The sequence below is a fragment of the Schistocerca piceifrons genome, chromosome 5, assembly GCF_021461385.2.
Source record: "Schistocerca piceifrons isolate TAMUIC-IGC-003096 chromosome 5, iqSchPice1.1, whole genome shotgun sequence".
Lineage (NCBI taxonomy): Eukaryota > Metazoa > Arthropoda > Insecta > Orthoptera > Acrididae > Schistocerca > Schistocerca piceifrons.
The window spans coordinates 133,921,813-133,941,994 of record NC_060142.1 but is presented as its reverse complement, the minus strand read 5'-3'; the positions used below and the strand labels follow the sequence as shown (position 1 = coordinate 133,941,994).

The window sequence follows — 20,182 nt, the reverse complement described above, 5'->3', positions numbered from 1 at the left end:
TAGGGACAACTTTTGGCGTGAGCCAATTGGGCCGTTGTGTTGGTCCCAGAAGCCAGGCCCATGATTGCCCGAAATGTGCGCCAGAAAGTGCTTCCTCTCAGGGTTAAAGAGAGCTAATGGTATTTAGTGGAAGGCCGGACAAGCTACAGTATGGACGTGTTGGCCGGTGGGGACGCACTGTGCAGCCGTACCACGGAGCAAAGCCGGTGAGACGAAATGCAAATGCTTGCTGGCCGAATTGCTGAAATATTTGTCATGCCTGTCGCAAGCTAAATTCTTTACGCTGGCTGTTTTAGGTTGATCAATACAATTGTTCTCTTGCTTCAGTATTGTTACTTATCCATTTTTCACTCTCTCTGTCCTCATTCTATGTAAAGCGATTAACAAAATTGGAAGTTGGTTAGCCCCACGAATCTCTGTGAATGACTAATAGCAATTTTCTCTCTTGTTCTTTGCCCTTAGCAACGCTTATCTCTGTTGCAGCATGTTGGATCACAGATAATCTTATAAAATTGAAAGATGATGGTGCCTTCTGGGCAGGCCACTGCCCTGGTAATACCTGTCAGGCATCTCCCCTTTCATTTTGTTTCGGTGATTGTCATACATCTTCATACGTCTTTGATGTATCTAAATTTTCCCTGATTGATATTAATCTGATGGACTATTGGGGGCCGGCCGTGGTGGCCGAGTGGTTCTAGGCGCTACAGTCTGGACCCGCGCGACCACTACGGTCGCAGGTTCGAATCCTGCCTCGGGCATGGATGTGTGTGATGTCTTAGGTTAGTTAGGTTTAAGTAGTTCTAAGTTCTAGGGGATTGATGACCTCAGAAGTTAAGTCCCATAGTGCTCAGAGCCATTTGAACTATTTGACTATTAGGGTTAGCCGGTCGGAGTGGCCGAGCGGTTCTTCAAAAATGGTTCAAATGGCTCTGAGCACTATGGGACTCAACTGCTGAGGTCATTAGTCCCCTAGAACGTAGAACTAGTTAAACCTAACTAACCTAAGGACATCACACACATCCATGCCCGAGACAGGATTCGAACCTGCGACCGTAGCGGTCTCGCGGTTCCAGACTGCAGCGCCAGAACCGCGCGGCCACTTCGGCCGGCCGAGCGGTTCTAGGCGCTTCAGGCTGGGATCGCGCGACCGCTAGGGTCGCAGGTTCGAATCCTGCCTCGGGCATGGATGTGTGTGACGTCCTTAGGTTAGTTAGGTTTAAGTAGTTCTAAGTTCTAGGGGACTGATGACCTCAGAAGTTAAGTCCCATAGTGCTCAGAGCCATTTGAACCATTTAACTATTAGGGTTAGGGTAAAGCATTGATTGATCTCACGGTACTTGCATGCAGTAGTAGAATTAAGCTCGGCTACAGAGATAGATTTTTGGACCCTGGAGAAGGCCATTACATTAGGGGCAGCTTTACAACTTTTCTCAAGCAGCAAGGAAGTTGGCGGATTCCTTTGCAGTCAGCGAAGCGGGCCGTGGACCCGGCGGGGCAGTGTTTTATGGGCACCCATTCTGGTGGCCGACCTTGTTTCACTAGCGGCCGAGCAAGAGGGTGGGAACACCATGGTTGAATGCGAAATGACACTTCTTTAGAAACTGGCGGCGGCGGGAGTCCTGCCGACTGTCTAAACGCTTTATTTGAGGGTGGACGTGGTGTAGGAGTCTGGTCTCCTCATTCCGCGTGTGGGTCCAGGTAAAGCGGCGTCGGGCTGGCTCTCGCCGAACGTGTTTATTACAAGAACAGCGTATCTTGTGAAAAGCGATGACGAATTTCTCCGGAAGTCGCGTTTCCTAGATTCCGCAGCGCCTCGCCAAAATCGCGCCCTCTAAATCGTTTTATGGACGAGACAGAGCTTGTTTCCACCAGGATGTTCCTCATCTTGTGAAATGTGTTGGGGGTCTGGCTGCAGGACCTCCAGCCATTGTGTGCTGTTTTTTCGGAGAACAAATGTGTACTGCACTGTAGTGATTGGTTCAGGAAGATCGGGTCTCCTTGCTAGTAAACATGATTAGCACTGTAAACACTGCTGGCCTAGGATGGGTTTATTCGAGAACATCGGGGGAATGGCTGTTTTCATAAGGTTTTGAGCAAAAGGGAGAAGCGACTTGCTTCTCGACCTCTGTGGTGTACAGTCGCTAGAGTTCTTCCATTCCTACGAGGAGCGCAGTTAGTTGTAAAGACGTCTGGATACCCGGGCGAAACTTTACATTTTCACTGACGGGAGACAATCACTGGCGGATGTAGGGTCATCTCGCGCAGTACAGCACTTCGGCAGCGCCTGCATGCAGACGACAGCATCTCGTCTTTCACTAGCAATATCGGTAATGTTGCGCAGCTTCGGCAAATTCAGACGCCTGTCAAACGCTTTCACGATCATCTTTTTTCATAGTAGCCTTGTACTCGCAGTAGTCACTACCAGTGTCCATTGCATGGTTAATCGTATGTTGATGTGAGAGCAATCAGTGGAACGATACAGCAGAGTCTGTTTGCCTAGATTGGCATCTTTCCACTGACAGTAGCCAGTCTCATTTACACTTAAATTCAAGTAGAGTCCCCAGGTCTATTGCCAACCAACCTGAGTTCATGTTAATGAAATGTTGCATGGTTGAAGTTTCTGTTTATATATTTGTTTTCTCTTGACCTTGATATTAGTTAATAAATCTATTTGTGATACCATAGGTTCTTGTTATCAATTTCTTCAGTGACAACCATTCTCATTCCCTACGATGTCATTTATTTTGTTGCAGGTTTGAAGAAATTAATATAATTTTGTGTCAAGTTAGCCAACTCAGAGATAATCCGCACTGGGGCCACTAGTTACAAAAGTAAGATATCCTTACGCTATTGATAATCGTGGCACCTGATGAGTATGGAGGGTACGAATTTTTTTGTCGTTTGGCAGACGGAGAATTGCTGCCACCACAAGCTAGCTTGCAAAACCCTCAAATGGTTCAAATGGCTCTGAGCACTATGGGACTTAACTTCATAGGTTATCAGTCCCCTAGAACTTAGAACTACTTAAACCCAACTAACCTAAGGACATTACACACATCCGTGCCTGGGGCAGGATTCGGACCTGCAACCGTAGCGGTCGCGCGGCTCCAGACTGTAGCGCCTAGAACCGCTCGGCCACCTCGGCCGGCGCAAAATCCCCACCAATGCTGATCATTTTGTCTGCTAAATTATTGTCAACTCTTCATTTCGTAGCGGATAGTATCACTTAAGAACATTGTTTGTTACGCAGTTAGAATTTCCTTGATGTTAAAGTAACCATTAATAATTTCAAAGGTTTGAATTCACTCTTTTAGTTCAAGTCCCCCTTCCCCCCCCCCCCTCATTTTTATATGCATCAGTCAATATCTTAAGAAATATGTGAGGTATGGCTTAACACTGTTCTTGTCTCTTTAAGGCCATTCAGTGCTACTTTTTCCATTACGTTAGGGCAAACAAATTGTATTACCCGTTTTCAAGGCAGAAGTTCCTCCTACTTTAATTAACCACTCCATGCTATCAAATATGAAAAGACAGCCCACATCTTACTGCCTGAACATGGCAGCCCGTTACAAGTAGACTGTCTTAGGAATATAAGATGGTGATTTGTGTAAGAGCATTGATCATATCACAGCGGAAATTATGCATTAATTCGGCTGTCCTAAGTAAACTGTGTCCAGAACAGATGTTCAGTATTGCAGAAACCATGTTTCCAGATGCGTAAAGTGCCACACAGGATGACAGCAGAGCCGTCCAGGGTGACGGATGACCATCACACCAAGGGGCTTCCGCTGACTGTTGCTCACTCAACGTATTAGGTTCATTAATATAGTCAATCATACAAACGAAGAAATTAAATGCATAGCTGATAAACTACTAGTTCCATATTAGTTTCATAAGAATTGTCAGCTGGTATGTGGAAGAGGTAAGCGCGAGTTCCTGCATTTCATTTACTTGCTCTGGTGCACCTAGTCATATGTGTGTACTCGAATCCCGAGGCCGCACTTGACTGTACCAAGCTTACAAAATGGATGCCAATATGTAGCAATGTCACTGCCCAAGTGCAGCGCAACACACACAGTTTCAAGTAACTGTGACGAGCCCCACGTAATGTGACGACCTCGTTGTTGCGCTGTACCAGGTCTGGGGATGGGCTTGTTCACGCCGTCGGGCTTCCTGGCGGTCAAGACGTACTTCGTGGAGTCTCGCGGCCGCGCCGTGGGGCTGTCGATGGCGGGCGCCAACTGTGGCCAGATGGCGATGCCTCACGTGGTGCGGCTGCTGCTAGAGACGTACGGCTTCAGCGGCGCGCTGCTGGTGCTGGGCGGGGTGGCCATGCACGGTCCGCTCGGCTCGCTCTTCTTCCATCCCGTGGAGTGGCACGCCGAGCGCCGCCCTGTGGCCAACGAGCTGACGCTGCTCAAGGGCGAGTCCGACCCTGGCGAGGAGGTGCGGCCGCGCCGGCCCAGGAGGAACGCCTCCATGGCGTCGCTGGCCAGCTCCGAGGTGGGCGACATGGCCGACGTCGTGCCCGAGGACCGCCGCATGCGCCTGGGGCCCACCTGGGAGGAGGACGAGGAAGAGAGCGCGGGAGCGGCAGCGGGCACCTTCCAGAAGAGTGAGTAGCCGCACCACTGCCTCATCCATCTCTCGTCATGGTCTTCAGTCCAATAATTGGTTTGATGCACTTCTCCATGCCTGTCTATCCCGTCCATGTTTCTTCACGTCTGCGCGTCTACTGCAACCTTCGTCCATGTCAGCCTGCTTACCACAGTCTTCAGACTCGCTCTAGATTTTTATCCCAGATACTTCCCTTGATAAACAAACAGGCTATACTTTGATACCCAAGAATGTGTTCTAGCAACCGAGGTTAGGTTAGGTTAGGTTAGTGTTGTTTAACGTCCCGTCGACAACGAGGTCATTAGAGACGGAGCGGAAGCTCGGGTTAGGGAAGGATGGGGAAGGAAATCGGCCGTGCCCTTTCAAAGGAACCATCCCGACATTTGCCTGAAACGATTTAGGGAAATCACGGAATACCTAAATCAGGATGGCTGGAGATGGGATTGAACCGTCGTCCTCCCGAATGCGAGTCCAGTGTGCTAACCACTGCGCCACCTCGCTCGGTCCCTAGCAACCGAATCTTTCATTCAGTTCAGTTATACTGGAATTTTCTTTTTCCTGCAGTTCGATTCAGTACCTCTTTGTTTCAGGAACTATCCCTCTAATCTTCAGCATTCTCCTAGAGCAAAATATTTTCAGAGCTGCTGTTCTCTTCATATCTGATCTCTTTATCGTCTGAGCCGGCCGAAGTGGCCGTGCGGTTCTAGGCGCTGCAGTCTGGAACCGCGAGACCGCTACAGTCTCAGGTTCGAATCTTGCCTCGGGCATGGATGTGTGTCATGTCCTTAGGTTAGTTAGGTTTAACTAGTTCTAAGTTCTGGGGGACTAATGACCTAAGAAGTTGAGTCCCATAGTGCTCAGAGCCATTTGAACCAACTTTATCTTCGGAGTTTCACTTCAGTATCATGCAATTCAGATGTAGGGTAGTTAACAACATTCCATTATCTCACACAATTATATATAGTGAACCAAAAGTCCTAACAATTTGAAAATTCTTTCAATACTTCACGGTAGAGAAGTAAAAATTGATAACCTTGCTTGAAATGACATAAGAATTTATTGAAACCGATAAAAGTTAACCAACAGATGGCGTTTCATATGATACAAAATCAATAATTCGCATGACAATTGATTTTCAGCAAAGACCATCTCTTTTTTATTTTTAGCAAAGACCATTTCTTTCAGCATCTCGGCCGTCATTCGTCGACAATACTTGTAGTCGAAGGACAAAGTTGTGAAGAGCACTGCACATCGTATCAGTAGGTATGGTGAAAAAACTGCCTACGGAAGTTGTCTGTTATCATCCGTAATGAGGTCGGAAGACCACAGTGGACTTGCGACTTAAGGTAACCCCACAATCAGTAATCACACGGATGCGGTCTGGGAACGTGGGAGGTCAAGAATGATGGATGTGGCGACAATACGAGATCCTCACCAAATGATGTGCACAAGAGATCTTTGATATGTGTAGCAATATCGGGTGACATACCATCCTGCATAGAACTCTTGCCTTCCAGCAGATGTTTATCAGCCTGGCTAAAGATGATCTAACTACACGTCTCTTACTACAGCTCATTTTATACACGATTGTCATGCGGCATCCGGCCTCATCTGTTCGTCAGGTTTTGCACTCGTAGTTGGTTTGAACAAAACCGCAAGTCATTTCAGGCATATGTGTCAGTTTTTACGTCTCTACCTACGTTTTTCTGTGAATTAGTGGATTTTCAAATGTTAATAGACTTTTGGATCACTCTATAAAACTTGCGCCGCAAATATTGCAAAAACGGAAAATGCTATTGACGTGCCGTTTCCATAGAATTGATTGGTAGTCAAGAACTAGTACTGTTAGCCTATGAATAGATTGTAATAACACTTAAAAAGTGTATTTTTTGTGCAAACATACACTTTTTTAAACGGAACAGTGCCTATTGAGATTAACAAAGTAAACGTAGTGTCCAATATTTTGGAAGGTTGTGGTACCCACCTCTTCATACGGACTGAAAACAAAAGTGCCAATTATTGTGAGAGTTAGGAGTATACATCGCAGCATGAAAAAAGATCATCACACTTGGGTCTGGAAACGCATAGTTTCTCAGACATGTTCACCTGTTCATAGTGGCTGACACCAGTACCGTCCAGCCGTCCACTATTGTACGAGGTTGTAGTATCATAATAACACGAAAAAAAAGAGTATGCCACATGGGTCCAGAAAATGGTACTTTCTGCGACCTGTACACGTCTTCATAGGAGAGGTTGAACCTGACGTCCATTCATGACACTTGTTTTAGAAGGTGCTCAACATGACATCAGTCCATGGTAATCCATCCCTCTGCCCTTCGGCGTAAGGAATCAAGCACTATTTTGAAATACAATTGTATTGTGTGTTAACCGGGGACCTAGAAACGACGGAGAGGCTCCGTCCCCGCCGCAGCCGCAGTGGTCCACAACCCCACGACGACTACCGCAGTCCCACACCGAACCCAGGGTTATTGTGCGGTTCGGCCTCTGGTGGAACCCCCAGTGAAGGTCTCACACCAGACGAGTGTAGCCCCTATGTTTGCGTGGTAGAGTAATGGTGGTGTACGCGTACGTGGAGAACTTGTTTGCACAGCAATCGCCGACATAGTGTAACTGAGGCGGAATAAGGGGAACCAGCCCGCATTCGCCGAGGCAGATGGAAAACCACCTAAAAACCATCCACAGACTGGCCGGTTCACTGGACCTCGACACAAATCCACCGGGCGGATTCGTGCCGGGGACCAGGCGCTCCTTCCCTCCCGGAAAGCCGTGCGGTAGACCGCGCGGCCAACCGGGCGGGCACGAAATACAATTAGTTGCTGTACGTGCAGGCACATCTTTGAGTGGGGTTGCTTAAACTAATACCTTCAAGTGTTCCCACAACCAAAAATATAGAGGATTGAAGTCTTGGAAGCGGGGAGGACAAGGTGTTAGGCCTCCCCGATCAATCTAGCGGTCCTGATGCTGGTGTGCCATCGTGCTTAAACGACACCTTTAGTCTTTGCTGACGTGGCGCATCCTCCAGAAAGATCTGCAATACATTGATAAGTAATTAATAATATTGAGCTCCATTTAATCTTTGAGGTATGATGTATGGCCCTAGTATGTTATCACCCAGAACTCCTGTCTACACGTTGACGTTGAAACGATGTTGATACCCTCATTCTGCTATTGCATGGGGATTTCCATCAGCCCACAGTACTGGTTATGAAAGTTCACAACGCCAACTCTTGTGAACACGGTCACGTCGGTAAATAAAATCTTCGACGAAAACAGTGCATCTGCAGCATACTTCTGCAAGAGTCACTGACAGAACTGCGGTCTGCTACGGTGCTCCTCTAGCCTTAGTGCCTGGGTTCGCTGAAGATGCTATTGATGCAGCGGTTGTTCACGTAGTACCGTCCAGGCAGAAGGATGACTCACGCCTCCTGCTACTGTCAGTCACTGCACAGTAAACGTAAAACATGCTTCCCCACCTGGTTGCTCACTGTTCACCCTGCGGGGTGCTGGAGAACCTGTGTTCTTAAGACACGGCGAAAAACGGCCGAACAACGTATCGGATGGCGCTTTAGGGGTGGGAAAAACCGTCCGGTTGAAACTGATACAGGTATTTTAGTTCTGAATAATAGGTAGTTTTCGGTATTTCTTTGGTTTCAGTTGTAATAGATGGTTTTTATTTTTTACTAACAATCGAGAAAAAAATGAAAAATCAATTAGCCATAAAAGCAATCTTAAAATTTTTCGTTTTTAACTAAACCTTTTTTGAAAGACAGAGTAAATTTCTGCATTGGTTTGAAACATTTAGTTACTATAGAGAATGGGGAAAGCTAACGGGGCTATTGTAATAACAATGACGATAGAAACGAGCAATAAACTAGTGGCATAATATCTGATACTGTACTGGTGAGACAGTATTGACCCTGTTGCCGTGCTTCGTGGCATATGTACTGGTGTACGTGTAGAGTCCAAGATATGTCCCCACCTGGTCCACACGGTATTTTCTCGCTGTCGCCGCCGTCGACGGATATCCGCTGGTTGTAGTATGAAACTAGTCCTAGTCAGGAAATATTTTTACGAAGTGACGTAGCAATGAAGTAGAGTGCTTCAGTTGCCTTAAAAATATTAAAAACGTGTCTGCCATATCTATGCGGTTTTTGGCTCCAGGACAATTAAAAACTGATGATGTTTTCCTTCCTATGCAATTTTTGGCCTCGAGACAATTAAAAACCGATTTTACCATCCGATATGGTACGACCTCCCCGTGGTAGATAACTACTTAACTAACAATGCCACAACTGTTGACTGCCGTACTTGCGCAGTTATGCACGTTGAATAGTTCGGATGGTGTAATGTGCAACTCAAACCGCAGCCGTCGTATTGCGATTCATCTGCCATTCGTAGCTGACCCCATTCACGTTAAATCTATTGGTAATATTTCCGATAATTTTCTAAATCGAGGATTTGTAGAGGGGACTGGTCAGACAATTTCTGAACTGGAACCCACGGCCGAAAACGTACCGTTTCCATGCCACAGCCGTTTGAAAACATGTTTGCGAGGTATGTATGTAACAGGGTAGTCATGGTAGGGAGTACTTACGTCAGATCGGCTGATATCATTAGACGTCTATTCTGCCTTTCTGGCCTGGTTCGAACGTCATTCACGTGTCTGTGAGCGTTAGAGGAACATGCTTGAGTACATGTTTGTAGAATACACCGACATGATCCGTATGGTGAAGCTCACGATAATGGTCGCCTTTATCAAGAACATTAGCGTCCGATTCCATCGCACACCCCTTCCGCCACAATTACGCACCGGTTTCGCGAAAGGGGTACCTTCATCGTCAGCAGGCGTGGTTGTGGTGCTCCAAGAAGACGCCGCACACTGGAATAAACTACAAACAACAGTGTTTATGAAAACTGATTACGTTTTCTTTTTGTTTCTTTGCTTGTTAATGAGTGGCATTGTAAAACAAGTGGTGTACTGAGTCACGCCTAACAAATAACTTGTAAAAGTGGTCGCGTTACAAACATGGTTTCAGATGGTGGTAGCACGGAAACGGTACGTTTCTGGACATAGGTTCAAACTCAAAATATGACAAACTTAAGATACAGGTTCCATACAAAAAATTAGAGAAAATGTTTAGTAAACAAGGACTCTAAGGCTCATATGTTAAGGGATATGAGAACTTGCTTATCTTCAATACTTGAACAGCATCTCTTCTAGTGCAGGCTTTTTGCTTTCCATATTTTAGGAGGAAGTAGAGTGGCCCAAGAGAAGAAAAAATGTCTAGTAAACATGGGATCTAAAATGCGTACCTTAAGAGCTCAGTAGAAGAGACGTGTTTCACACTAGCGAAGATGAGCAAGTATTCACAGATCTTAAAATATGCGTTTTAGATCCCACGTTTACTAGATAATTATTTCTTATTTTGGACAATAATTCCTGCTCCCAAAATATGTAATGCAAAGATCTTGCAGTAGAAATTCTGTTTCATAGTAGTGACGATGAAAAGAGCTAATACCTCGTAAGTTACGTATTTTAGAGCCGATGTTTGCTAGACAGACAGTTTATACTTATTTCTATAAGTTACATGGAATCTTTCCTGTCCCTGAAGTTTTCCGGTGTTATTTGATACACACGTAAAATATGTATATGAAACTGAAAATCCTTAGGGGCAAGATCTTGTACAGAAATAAGTGAAGTGAAATGAAATGTCGTGTGCCTAGGGTCTACCATCGGGTAGAACGGTCGCCTGGGTAGTTACAGGGGATGTGCTCGCGAAGGTGAATACACGTGAAGAACTTGCCGTGCACATCACCGATCTGTTGCCCGAATTAAGGCCCGCCGAGTTGATGTTCGATACGCAACGAAACACACCTTCCAACGTGTTGACAAGTGCGTTGATATGGGTGGAGGACTTCCTGAACACCTCTTGTAGGATACATCAGTCATGTGTCCCACCATCATTCTTTCGACCACATCGCCTACACGGCATTTCGGTTCGTAATATGCACACGTGTTTCATAACCATTCATGGATGTGTGTAACCTTCAACCTACTAAAGTTCCGTAACGATCGGAAATCAGACACATGATCACAGGATTCTTTCGGTTTACTTTCACTAAGGAATCAAATGACAAATTATGTGCCATTCTTCCTGAATCACCATAGAGAACCCCACGTTCTTCCTAGCAGAAGGTGGATGCGTCAATCCAGATATGTATTCGTATATTTGAAACTTTGCCAGGAATGTGACCGAAGCATTACGACAGGCTTGCCGGTGAGAAGCTGCATATTGAAATGCGGAAGACCGTGGCCTTCGAACTTTGCTCACGTCGTTGCATATATAGGGTGGACCATGGGGGCAATGACTCGGGATAGAGATGAGATACAACAAAATGTTTTAGATAAATGTCGTAGGTGGCAATGAGGGTCACGCATTGCTGCTAATGGCTGTGACCTTGAAAGTGATTTTTTTTTTCCAAATGGGAACGCTAATATTTGGTTCAAGATTTGGCGGGAAATTTTACGTATAAAATGACGCATTATTCAAGGTTATGGCTAGTTCAATGAAGGTCAAATAAGCAAATATGATTTTAGTTCTAGTACGGAGTAACTGATAATGCAGAAGGGATACAGCAAATGCAATGTTGGGTACAAACTGGAAGGGGCATTCCGACAAATGATATTTCAGGAACTCATTCGACGATTTGTAAATCAACGATCTACTTTTTATTCATGTTTTTTTCTGGCTTGAAAATGCCACAATGACAACGAAGAGGAACACCTGTGGCTAGGACTGTCAGATAACCTGATCTGACACCATCGGCTTTTTTCCTATTGTCCGCCTGCTAAGCTGACTGGTAACGTGTGTACCTACCATGCAGCAGGTCTGGGTTCGATTCCCGGCTAAGTTGGAGATTTTCTTCGCTTTTGGACTGGGTGTTGTCCTGTCCTTCTCATCGTCACCGACGCTCAAGTAGCCCAATGTGGCGTCACCTGAAATAAGACTTGCACAATCCACACCATTATTTCATTACTTCTTCCTGTTGGGGTATTTGAGACACGTAGCTTACAATCAGGTGCCGGAAAATTCCGACCACCTCCGGCACCTCATCACGGAAACTTACAGGTCAGTAGTACCGCGAATGCTTCGGTGCGCGAAAAGATGTATGCAGCATTGTACCCAGATGTGTGTAAACCAAAACGGTCATCACTTGACCATCTGCTGATATGATAAAATAAGTACAGTTTTATACTCCTTATTTCTCTTTCATATTTGTCCGGCCTGCTGTCAAATAGGTCCTTCTTATGGCACGTCCATTCATATAGAGTTTGCGTAAAAAGATATTTCACGTACATTGCGTGCGTAGTGTAAAACCAAACAAATGTAAATGATTCGAACGCCGCACCTTACACGCAAGACTTGTCCGCAATGTTCGGTCCGTACTTACCCAATACGCTGCTGTTCAGTGCAACATAACTGTTGCAGAGTATAGCATGTTTAAGTAAGTCTTAACGTGGTCACAATGTCACCTCAGTGTTTCATCGGCGTTTCAATGTCTAATTATCTAGACAGCACACTCATCATTTCCATTGTTTAACAATATTATAACAATAAGGCGTTCTATTACGGTGACGCGGTAAATCTAAGATATCTGTGTTTGCTGAACATACCAGACGGACAGATGTTTTCGGGTCAGATATAAAACTGAGGGCTGCATCACCTTGTATATGACAAGAGTGGAAATGTCAAACATTCTAAATTCCATATTTGATATTAGTCTGGAGAACCTTACTTGAATCCAAAAAATTGATAAGGCATTCTGATACCGTAGAAATATGCTGATCACCTCATCAATACAAATATAATGAGACAAATTAGAAAATAAACCTTTAATTATTGATTTCCGTTCTCTGCGAAATAATTATGAACTAACTTAGAAAATAAATCTTTCAATATTGATTTCTCTTTTCTTCTAGCGACCAGATGTTTTTAAGTTTACTCTAGAACTTCCAGTGCTGTTGAGGAAGAAATGTCAACACCGTCAACAGGTCTACATAATCATCGGGTCTTCCTGTTTCGTAACAGATAAAAATGGCTGGTCCTTGAGATGAAGTACGGCATGGCATACAGCAGCCTTGGTCTTTCCTCCTTTGAAGACAATGAGTTTTTCCATTATTCTGTTTCAGAGTAAGAATTTTTTGTAGCTGTTTGAGATGGATAAGTATGAGACACACTGATCACACTTTATTTCTAGACCTTACATGCGTGCATTAACAACAACGTCTCAGCACCGGTTTCAAATCAAAGAATGCCTTGCTTGCATTTCTTCTACCATGCATTTCTGGTTATATGTTTGAAACATTGTCGCCGTGTTTTGGCATTAGGAACAAATTTAGAACGATTCTAGGGACATACAGCACAGCAGAATAATGAGAACACAGAAGCCCTGAAAGCCATGTACTGCTTTACCTGAGGCTCCCAAAGTCAGTTTTCGCAAACCTGCTTCCCAATGCAGTTTCTGATTTTTCTTTTAAATACTTCAATATTGATATTGTAAATCCAGTTCTAGCTGCCAGATTTTCTCTTCCACAATAAATTTGAACTTCATTTAAACGCTTACCCGATTTTAAAATTCTTGGGTTGTCAGGTTCCGTCTCGTTTCTAAAAACCATGTTATTTGGACGGAGTGACTCTTTGTGCAGCGAAGGAAAAGAGATATTAGCCTGAGGAAGGACTTATGTATGTCATGTATTGAACTGAAGCGAAATAGTCATCGTCCTGACCAAATGGATGACATGAACAACTGATTTCTCAAGGTCATTCATGTTACCAAAATCGATCCAAGTCCTTAGCTATGAACATTACACCGAAAAACTGTTCCTGAAATTTGGTTTTCCTCCTAGTGTCCGTCGGACAAAGCCATTAAGCATCGCAATCACCTTGGTGCTACCCCGCATTCACAGCAACATAATCACTTCGTCAGACTGTAAATAACTCATCAACCGCGTCCACGCGACACACATGTGGAATCAGCAAACGAACCCCAGTAGGTCCTTGCCCAGGATGGAAATGTGGTATTTTCTCGTGGTCTGTTCCTCAGACTAGGGCTGACTTTACCTTTGAATCTCAGATGGGGATCGAAATGAATACCAGTGTAAACATTATGAATTGTTTACTCTGTTTGAGCCAAATCTTTAGGATCAAGATTATACAGACGTCAGAGGAATAAAAAATTTAGTTCTTTGAAATCTTAAAAGAACAGTACTAGTGGTGTAAGTGTTTGTAACCTGTTCTCGTACCATAGAAAAGAACTGCCTGCGACAACGACGCTGATTTAAATACTTTGAAGAACCGTACGCAATCGCTAGAGATGCTTCCATGGTGTATTTTACTATGGTTTACAGTTCGTGACTGATTTTCGAAGGAGGAGCGCCACTTTCTATGCAGACTTGCAGATATACGTTTATTGGACGGCGCGGCAGGGTGCGCTGCCAAGAAAGCCAAAAGGAAGAACAATGAGAAGTTTCGCACTTGCCGTCATCCTGTTTCAAAAATATTAATAATGACTGCTGTGGATGGAAATTTACAATAATCTGGGATCTTCAAGTCACAGAGATAAGTTAAAGATTATTGGCAAAGAGCTAATCCCGCAGTAGAATCGTATCATGTGAAGGAGACTTATCAAGAAACATCCATCACTTAAACTGTGAAATGCAGATTTCGAAGAATAAATATGGAGAGTCTGTCGAGTCATGTCGTCACCGTGCAGTTTAAAGGAGTGTATTCGACTCATTAAAGCGTAAAATGTATCTGTTTCTTTGTAGTAATGCTATGTAGCTGAAAAGTTGTTAATAACAATGGAGAGCTCCTATTATTCAGGCAACTCGCTTGCGTTTAGAAAGGGAATAACCCGTTCTCATAAACACATATCAAACTATTTATCCCTGTTCTAAATGGTGTTTCTGTTCACTAAGAACAAGACGTCTTTAGTTACCTGATCGTTAAAACATGATAATTCCAATAGTAATGTGTGTGTGATCTTGGGCACTAATCACCTCTTATTTTATTCCACCAGTCAAACACCTGGACTGCACTAACTCCGAGTCTTTCCTCCAATTACCATTTAATTATTGAGACTATCACAGGAAGAAAACGAGTAACAAACACACACACTCGTATCACTTATACTCTCTCAGTCAAGAAAAACAAGTAAGACAATGACGATAACAATAACAATAATAGCAGTGAGCTACAGCATGAAATAAAATTTATTAAATAGTGTGGACATAAGCTATATTGTTATGAGGCAAGTTATCCGTCAGTTCTTCATGCAACTGAAGGATCAGTGAAGTTTTTAACGGAATTGCACTGTCTTATAAAATTCTAACGTATGTCACCCCTTTCATTAATTATATGATATATGACGAGGGTAAATGCGTGCGAGTAATCAGCTACGTCACATCAGATAGCTTCATCAAATATTTAAACTGTGATACTATGTACACGTTGCTGTTGAATGTTATGACACAGTGAAGTTGAAACCATTCGCGAGGTTTACAAAGAAATGCGTTACTAAATAATTTATTGTAATTTCCTGCTGCTACACAAATGTTTCGTTTCCCACTAGGGTCAAAGACGTTTTTACGATCCTTGCAAAATACTGTCGGTTATACACTTGAGAAAATTTCGTACATTTTATTTCCTACGACGCAGTTGGTTTGTTGTAATTGCCTTCTCCAGAGATGGAATTGCAGTGTAACTGCAAAGACATACCATCATGCTACGCCTGCGTTGGGAGTCAGTTCTCTGACGTAGATAGCAATAATCTTTGCGTCTTCTGCTGGACCAGGAAAGATGGCGGTCGACCACAACGGCGAATTACTTCTTACTGTGTTGTTGATACCGAATGAAACACGAGTTTTGACCAACCGCACTATGAGAACTTTACGTTCATTCGATCACGACTCAGATTTCTGAAGCAAGACGAAGCATCGATATGCAACTGAAACACTATAAATCTGCACACAGAACGTATACGCCCCCTTCCACTTCATCTTCCCGGGACAAGCATATTTATTCAGGCTTTCGTAACAAATAAAACTTGAAAATGATCCTTACAATTTCGATTCTAAAGTTAGTCTGCTGTTACCGTGCACTTAATCGTTGATCGTTCGTTTCTTCTGTTGCCCTGTACCACAGTTCGGAAAGTCACAGTTTATGGTTCAACACCGTTCGAAGTAGCTTCACTTAAGTCCACACACTTCAGCCGGTCCTTTTACTAAAGGTTTTCTTCCTCTCCGAAGTCCATATCCACGATCTAAATTACCACCCTGTCTCCTTTAATAACGGAACAATCTGCCTGGTGCTTAACGATGCATCATGCTGAATCGCGTTTCCACATCTTCCAAAACGCAGTCGACAAAACACTTCCACATTCTTCTGTTCCTTGTCTTCTGTAATAGTTCCCGGTTCGTGTTAAATCCTAACTTCAAATTCCCGCACAACCTTAATAAAGGTTCCGAAATCAGCGCACACCGAGTTCACGTGCAACCACTGCCATCTTTCGTTGCAGCATATCCTACAGATGTTCTTAATATGACTAATTGGGCTATCACGCTACATTAAATACAGATTAGGTCGGTTTGCATCACACGTTGTATGCAATCATAACAGAAATTTACGTGAATACGCACAACACAGGGAATATTTTGTTTTTTCAATTTGTTTGAAATTGAACGCAATGGAAGTACTGTGTGATGACTTAGAATGTCGATTTCGTACCGGATGCCACCTTCAACTACAAATCACTACCTTCTTTAAGTTCTCGCTTCCCACGCCCGGGTTCCCGGGTTCGATTCCCGGCGGGGTCAGGGATTTTCTCTGCCTCGTGATGGCTGGGTGTTGTGTGATGTCCTTAGGTTAGTTAGGTTTAAGTAGTTCTAAGTTCTAGGAGACTTATGACCATAGATGTTAAGTCCCATAGTGCTCAGAGCCATTTGAACTACCTTCTCTAGTTTTGACTCTCGAGGACTGCTATATCACCATAGACATTCAGATATCTCACTGAATGTGCCCCAGCGGACTCCAAGTATTCAAAAGGCGAAGGGTGGACACAAGCCATATAAATGTCCATTAACACAGTCCAGATACTTTTGATCAGGCACTGCGTACGATGGTGGCAGCAGAATGAGCCCACAGTCTCCTTCTACTACTGGCTCTCTAGATATACCCAAAGTATTTTCGTGATAACTACGCTATCTTCCATGACTTCCCATTTATGTTCCCCGAGTATTTTTGTTACATTTTCGTAAGGGCTACACCAAACTGTTACGATCCTAGATGCGTAACTTCATAAGGAATGCAAACGCTACAACTATGTAACAGAATCATTAGTGTACTGGATGCGATTTCTTTTACAGATGCATTGCAGTTTTCTAGAACCCTTCAGACACATCGTTCTATTCGCATTCCCTAATACTGAATTTACGTCTTCGTCACGTTTTATATCGCTTCTTAGTATTAACCCTTAACACTTCAGCGATGCGAATTGCGCAAGAAGCACACCATTAATCGGATACTATGGGCAAATTTCTCTGTGTTGTGGCATTAACTTGTAACCAACCACTTTAAAAGAGGACTTCTATTCATTATGTGAAACGGAAGTTTTCTCCAAGGTATTCTGCATTTCATTGCGATCGTTCAACAACGGTACTTTCCTGTTGATCATAGCATCATCAGTGAAAAATATGATGGTGCTGCAGATCCTCTCTGTGAAAAGGTTTTTTCTATATGATGAGAACGTGGTTATACTTTTCCTTGGGGCAGATCTGACATTAATTTCGTTACTACTGAATATTCGACGTCTTCTTTAACGTAATGGGTTTTATTAGTCAAGTATTCACCGAACCAGTCACTTATCTGTGGTGATACTCTATATGATCCTATCGTGGATAGTGGTCAGCCATGTTGGAGAGACTTGCTGTGGGATACGCAAAAAAAAAAAAAACTGTAGTGAATGAATGACTTTCTTATAGTCATTTTTTAGTTTTTTGCGGAATTACAGACAATGTGTCAGTTGTGGCCTTTATGGAACTGTTTCTAATGTGGGACGTAAAGAACGACAGTTAAAGTGGAGGACTCTTAGAACCTGAAATTATTGTTTGCGTTGTCAAGGAATCGCAGCCTTTTCGACGGGTCATTGTGGCTTGATCGAACTCAACCTACTATAATATATCAAAAAGTGTAATAAAGGGTGAACAACAACAACAACACAAAACTATCTGCTCGTGGTTGCAGAACTGCAGCCATTTCGGTGGCATGTTGCGTTCTTGATGAAACTGGCCCTATTGTGGGACGTTCAAAAAGCGTTATAACGAAAGAAAAACCTGTAGAATCTGTAACAGTCTGTTTGGTTGTTGCATAGTTGCAACCGTTTGATAGAGCGCAGCGGCCTTAAAGGACCTGAACCTACTGTGCTCTATCCGAAAGTGTAGTACGGCATGGGAAACATACAGAAAGTCAGACTGTTGATCGTTGCAGAATTATAATCGTTTTGGTATTCCAGGACCTACTGTGGGTTGTCCAAAGGTGCTGTAACGACTTGCAGAACCTGAAACTATCTTTTGCGTTGTAGCAGAATCACAGTCATTACGGAAGGGGGCTGGTGGACTTGATGGACTACGCCCTACGCCCTACAGTAAGACATGTATGGCGCAGTAAAGCATCGAAGACTCGCTGAATCTCACAGTATCTTTTGTGCTGTTGTAGAGCCGCAGCCGATCTGGCGGCGTGTGGTGGCCTTCATGGACCTGGACCTGCTCCGCAACCGTGTGTACCTGAACGTGCTACTGGGTACGGCGTGCATGATGACGTCGACGGTGAACTACTCGCTGCTGCTGCCGTTCTACCTGCAGCGCCACGTCGGTCTCTCGATGACCGACACGGCGCTCTGCCTCACCATGATGGCCGCCGGCGACTTCGTGTCGCGTCTCACCGTGCCTCCCATCACGGACCGCATCAAGGCCAGAGCGCGGTACACCTTCTTCCTCGGAGCCTGCTTCATGGCCCTCACGCGATCAGGTGAGTGTACGACCAACCAGCAAGTCCCAACACATGTCCTTCACTTATTGGAGTGTGAGGCATGTTATCACCGAAAATGCTGTTCCGATGGGATTCAGTTTTTCCACTCCCTTTCATCACTACTCACATCGTGTCGTAAAGCACGAAATGGGGCTAGATGAGTTTCCACTACACCAATCTGGTGGCAACTAAATCACTGCCACACTGGCGTGAATTGATGTTCGGCTTCAAAAAAAACTTACGGGTTGATAGGCCATGATCGAAGCATAAAACTTTAGCCTAACGTTTCATCTCCAACTGCGAGGGACATCTTCAGAAACAAAACTGCGAACTTCAACCAGAATTCGAGGGAGCACCGAATATATAGGCAATACTGAGGCCACTACACTCCATCACATGACGTCGGCTACAAGAAGAACACTAGTAATGCCGACGTTCTCGACTGAAAATCATCGATCGCCATTTTTATGGTGCTACGCTGGCGCCCAAATTTTATCTAATTCAGCACCTTACTCTTTTCTGTAAAATTATTCCACTGTCTATTAATTTCAATAGTCCCCGTACATACGAGTGCATGATAATGTGATGAATTCAGTATGACGCTCGTCTGACTGCATTTTATTTCGTGATTACCTTCTTCGTAAAAATTTTCCTCTACGTCCGATTTATCCATATGTCCCAGACGGAAATTCCTCTTCTGTTCGAGCATACGAGTGTTAACACATCTTTTCGTGGTACCTATGCAAACCATTTCACAACTACAGGGAATTTTATATACACCCAATGTAGCCAAACGATGTCATATGTCTTTTTTAAAAAAGATTTTTCTGTTCGTGGTGGGTCAGATGATAGTTTCCACGCCTTACTTACTCAACCCTTTCCCAATTCGATCTGTAATCTTCCTAATGAACGCAAGAAAACCTTTCTCTTTGGGAAGCAGTTGCTCCACGTTGATCTTGATTCTCTCGTTTGGGCGATGCGCTCGATCTGTCTCTTTGTTGGAATAACGATTCTTCTTGAATGTCGACGGGAGATGTTCAAGTGTACCGAGGTCTTAAACATACATCTTTTTTGTCTGGGATGATAGAATTTTTATGTTATGCGTAGCCTTCCTTGGACATCTGTGGTCGACACTTCTCGATTTGGATGTCAACGTTGCACTGTGAGAATGATGATCATTACTTTCGATCAAGAATGTTGCTATTACCACACATAATATCGTAGCCGACATAATGTGATGGACTGTTGTGCCCTCTACACTGTCTATGCATTCGGCGCTTCCTCTAATTTTGGTTGAAGTTTGCCGCTTTACCTCTGAAGATGTCTCCCGCACTCGGAGATGGAACGTTAGGGGAATTTTTTTATGCAATGACCACAGCCAATCAGCCCGAAAACTTTAAGGAAAGACAGTACCGGCTCTGGAAACTTACACTGATTGACGTTCGGTTGTTGTGCTTTCG

At 44.0% G+C, this 20,182-nt stretch overlaps 1 protein-coding gene across 1 annotated transcript in view; it reads left to right on the top strand.

Annotated features, from left to right (window-relative positions):
* LOC124798801 (monocarboxylate transporter 2-like) overlaps positions 1–20,182 on the top strand; it is a 69,072-nt gene that overhangs the window by 17,974 nt on the left and 30,916 nt on the right. Inside the window, exons 4-5 of the mRNA XM_047262330.1 lie at positions 4,139–4,615; positions 18,411–18,722. Of these exons, the coding sequence (XP_047118286.1) occupies positions 4,139–4,615; positions 18,411–18,722 (789 nt within the window). The remainder of the gene's footprint in view (positions 1–4,138; positions 4,616–18,410; positions 18,723–20,182) is intronic.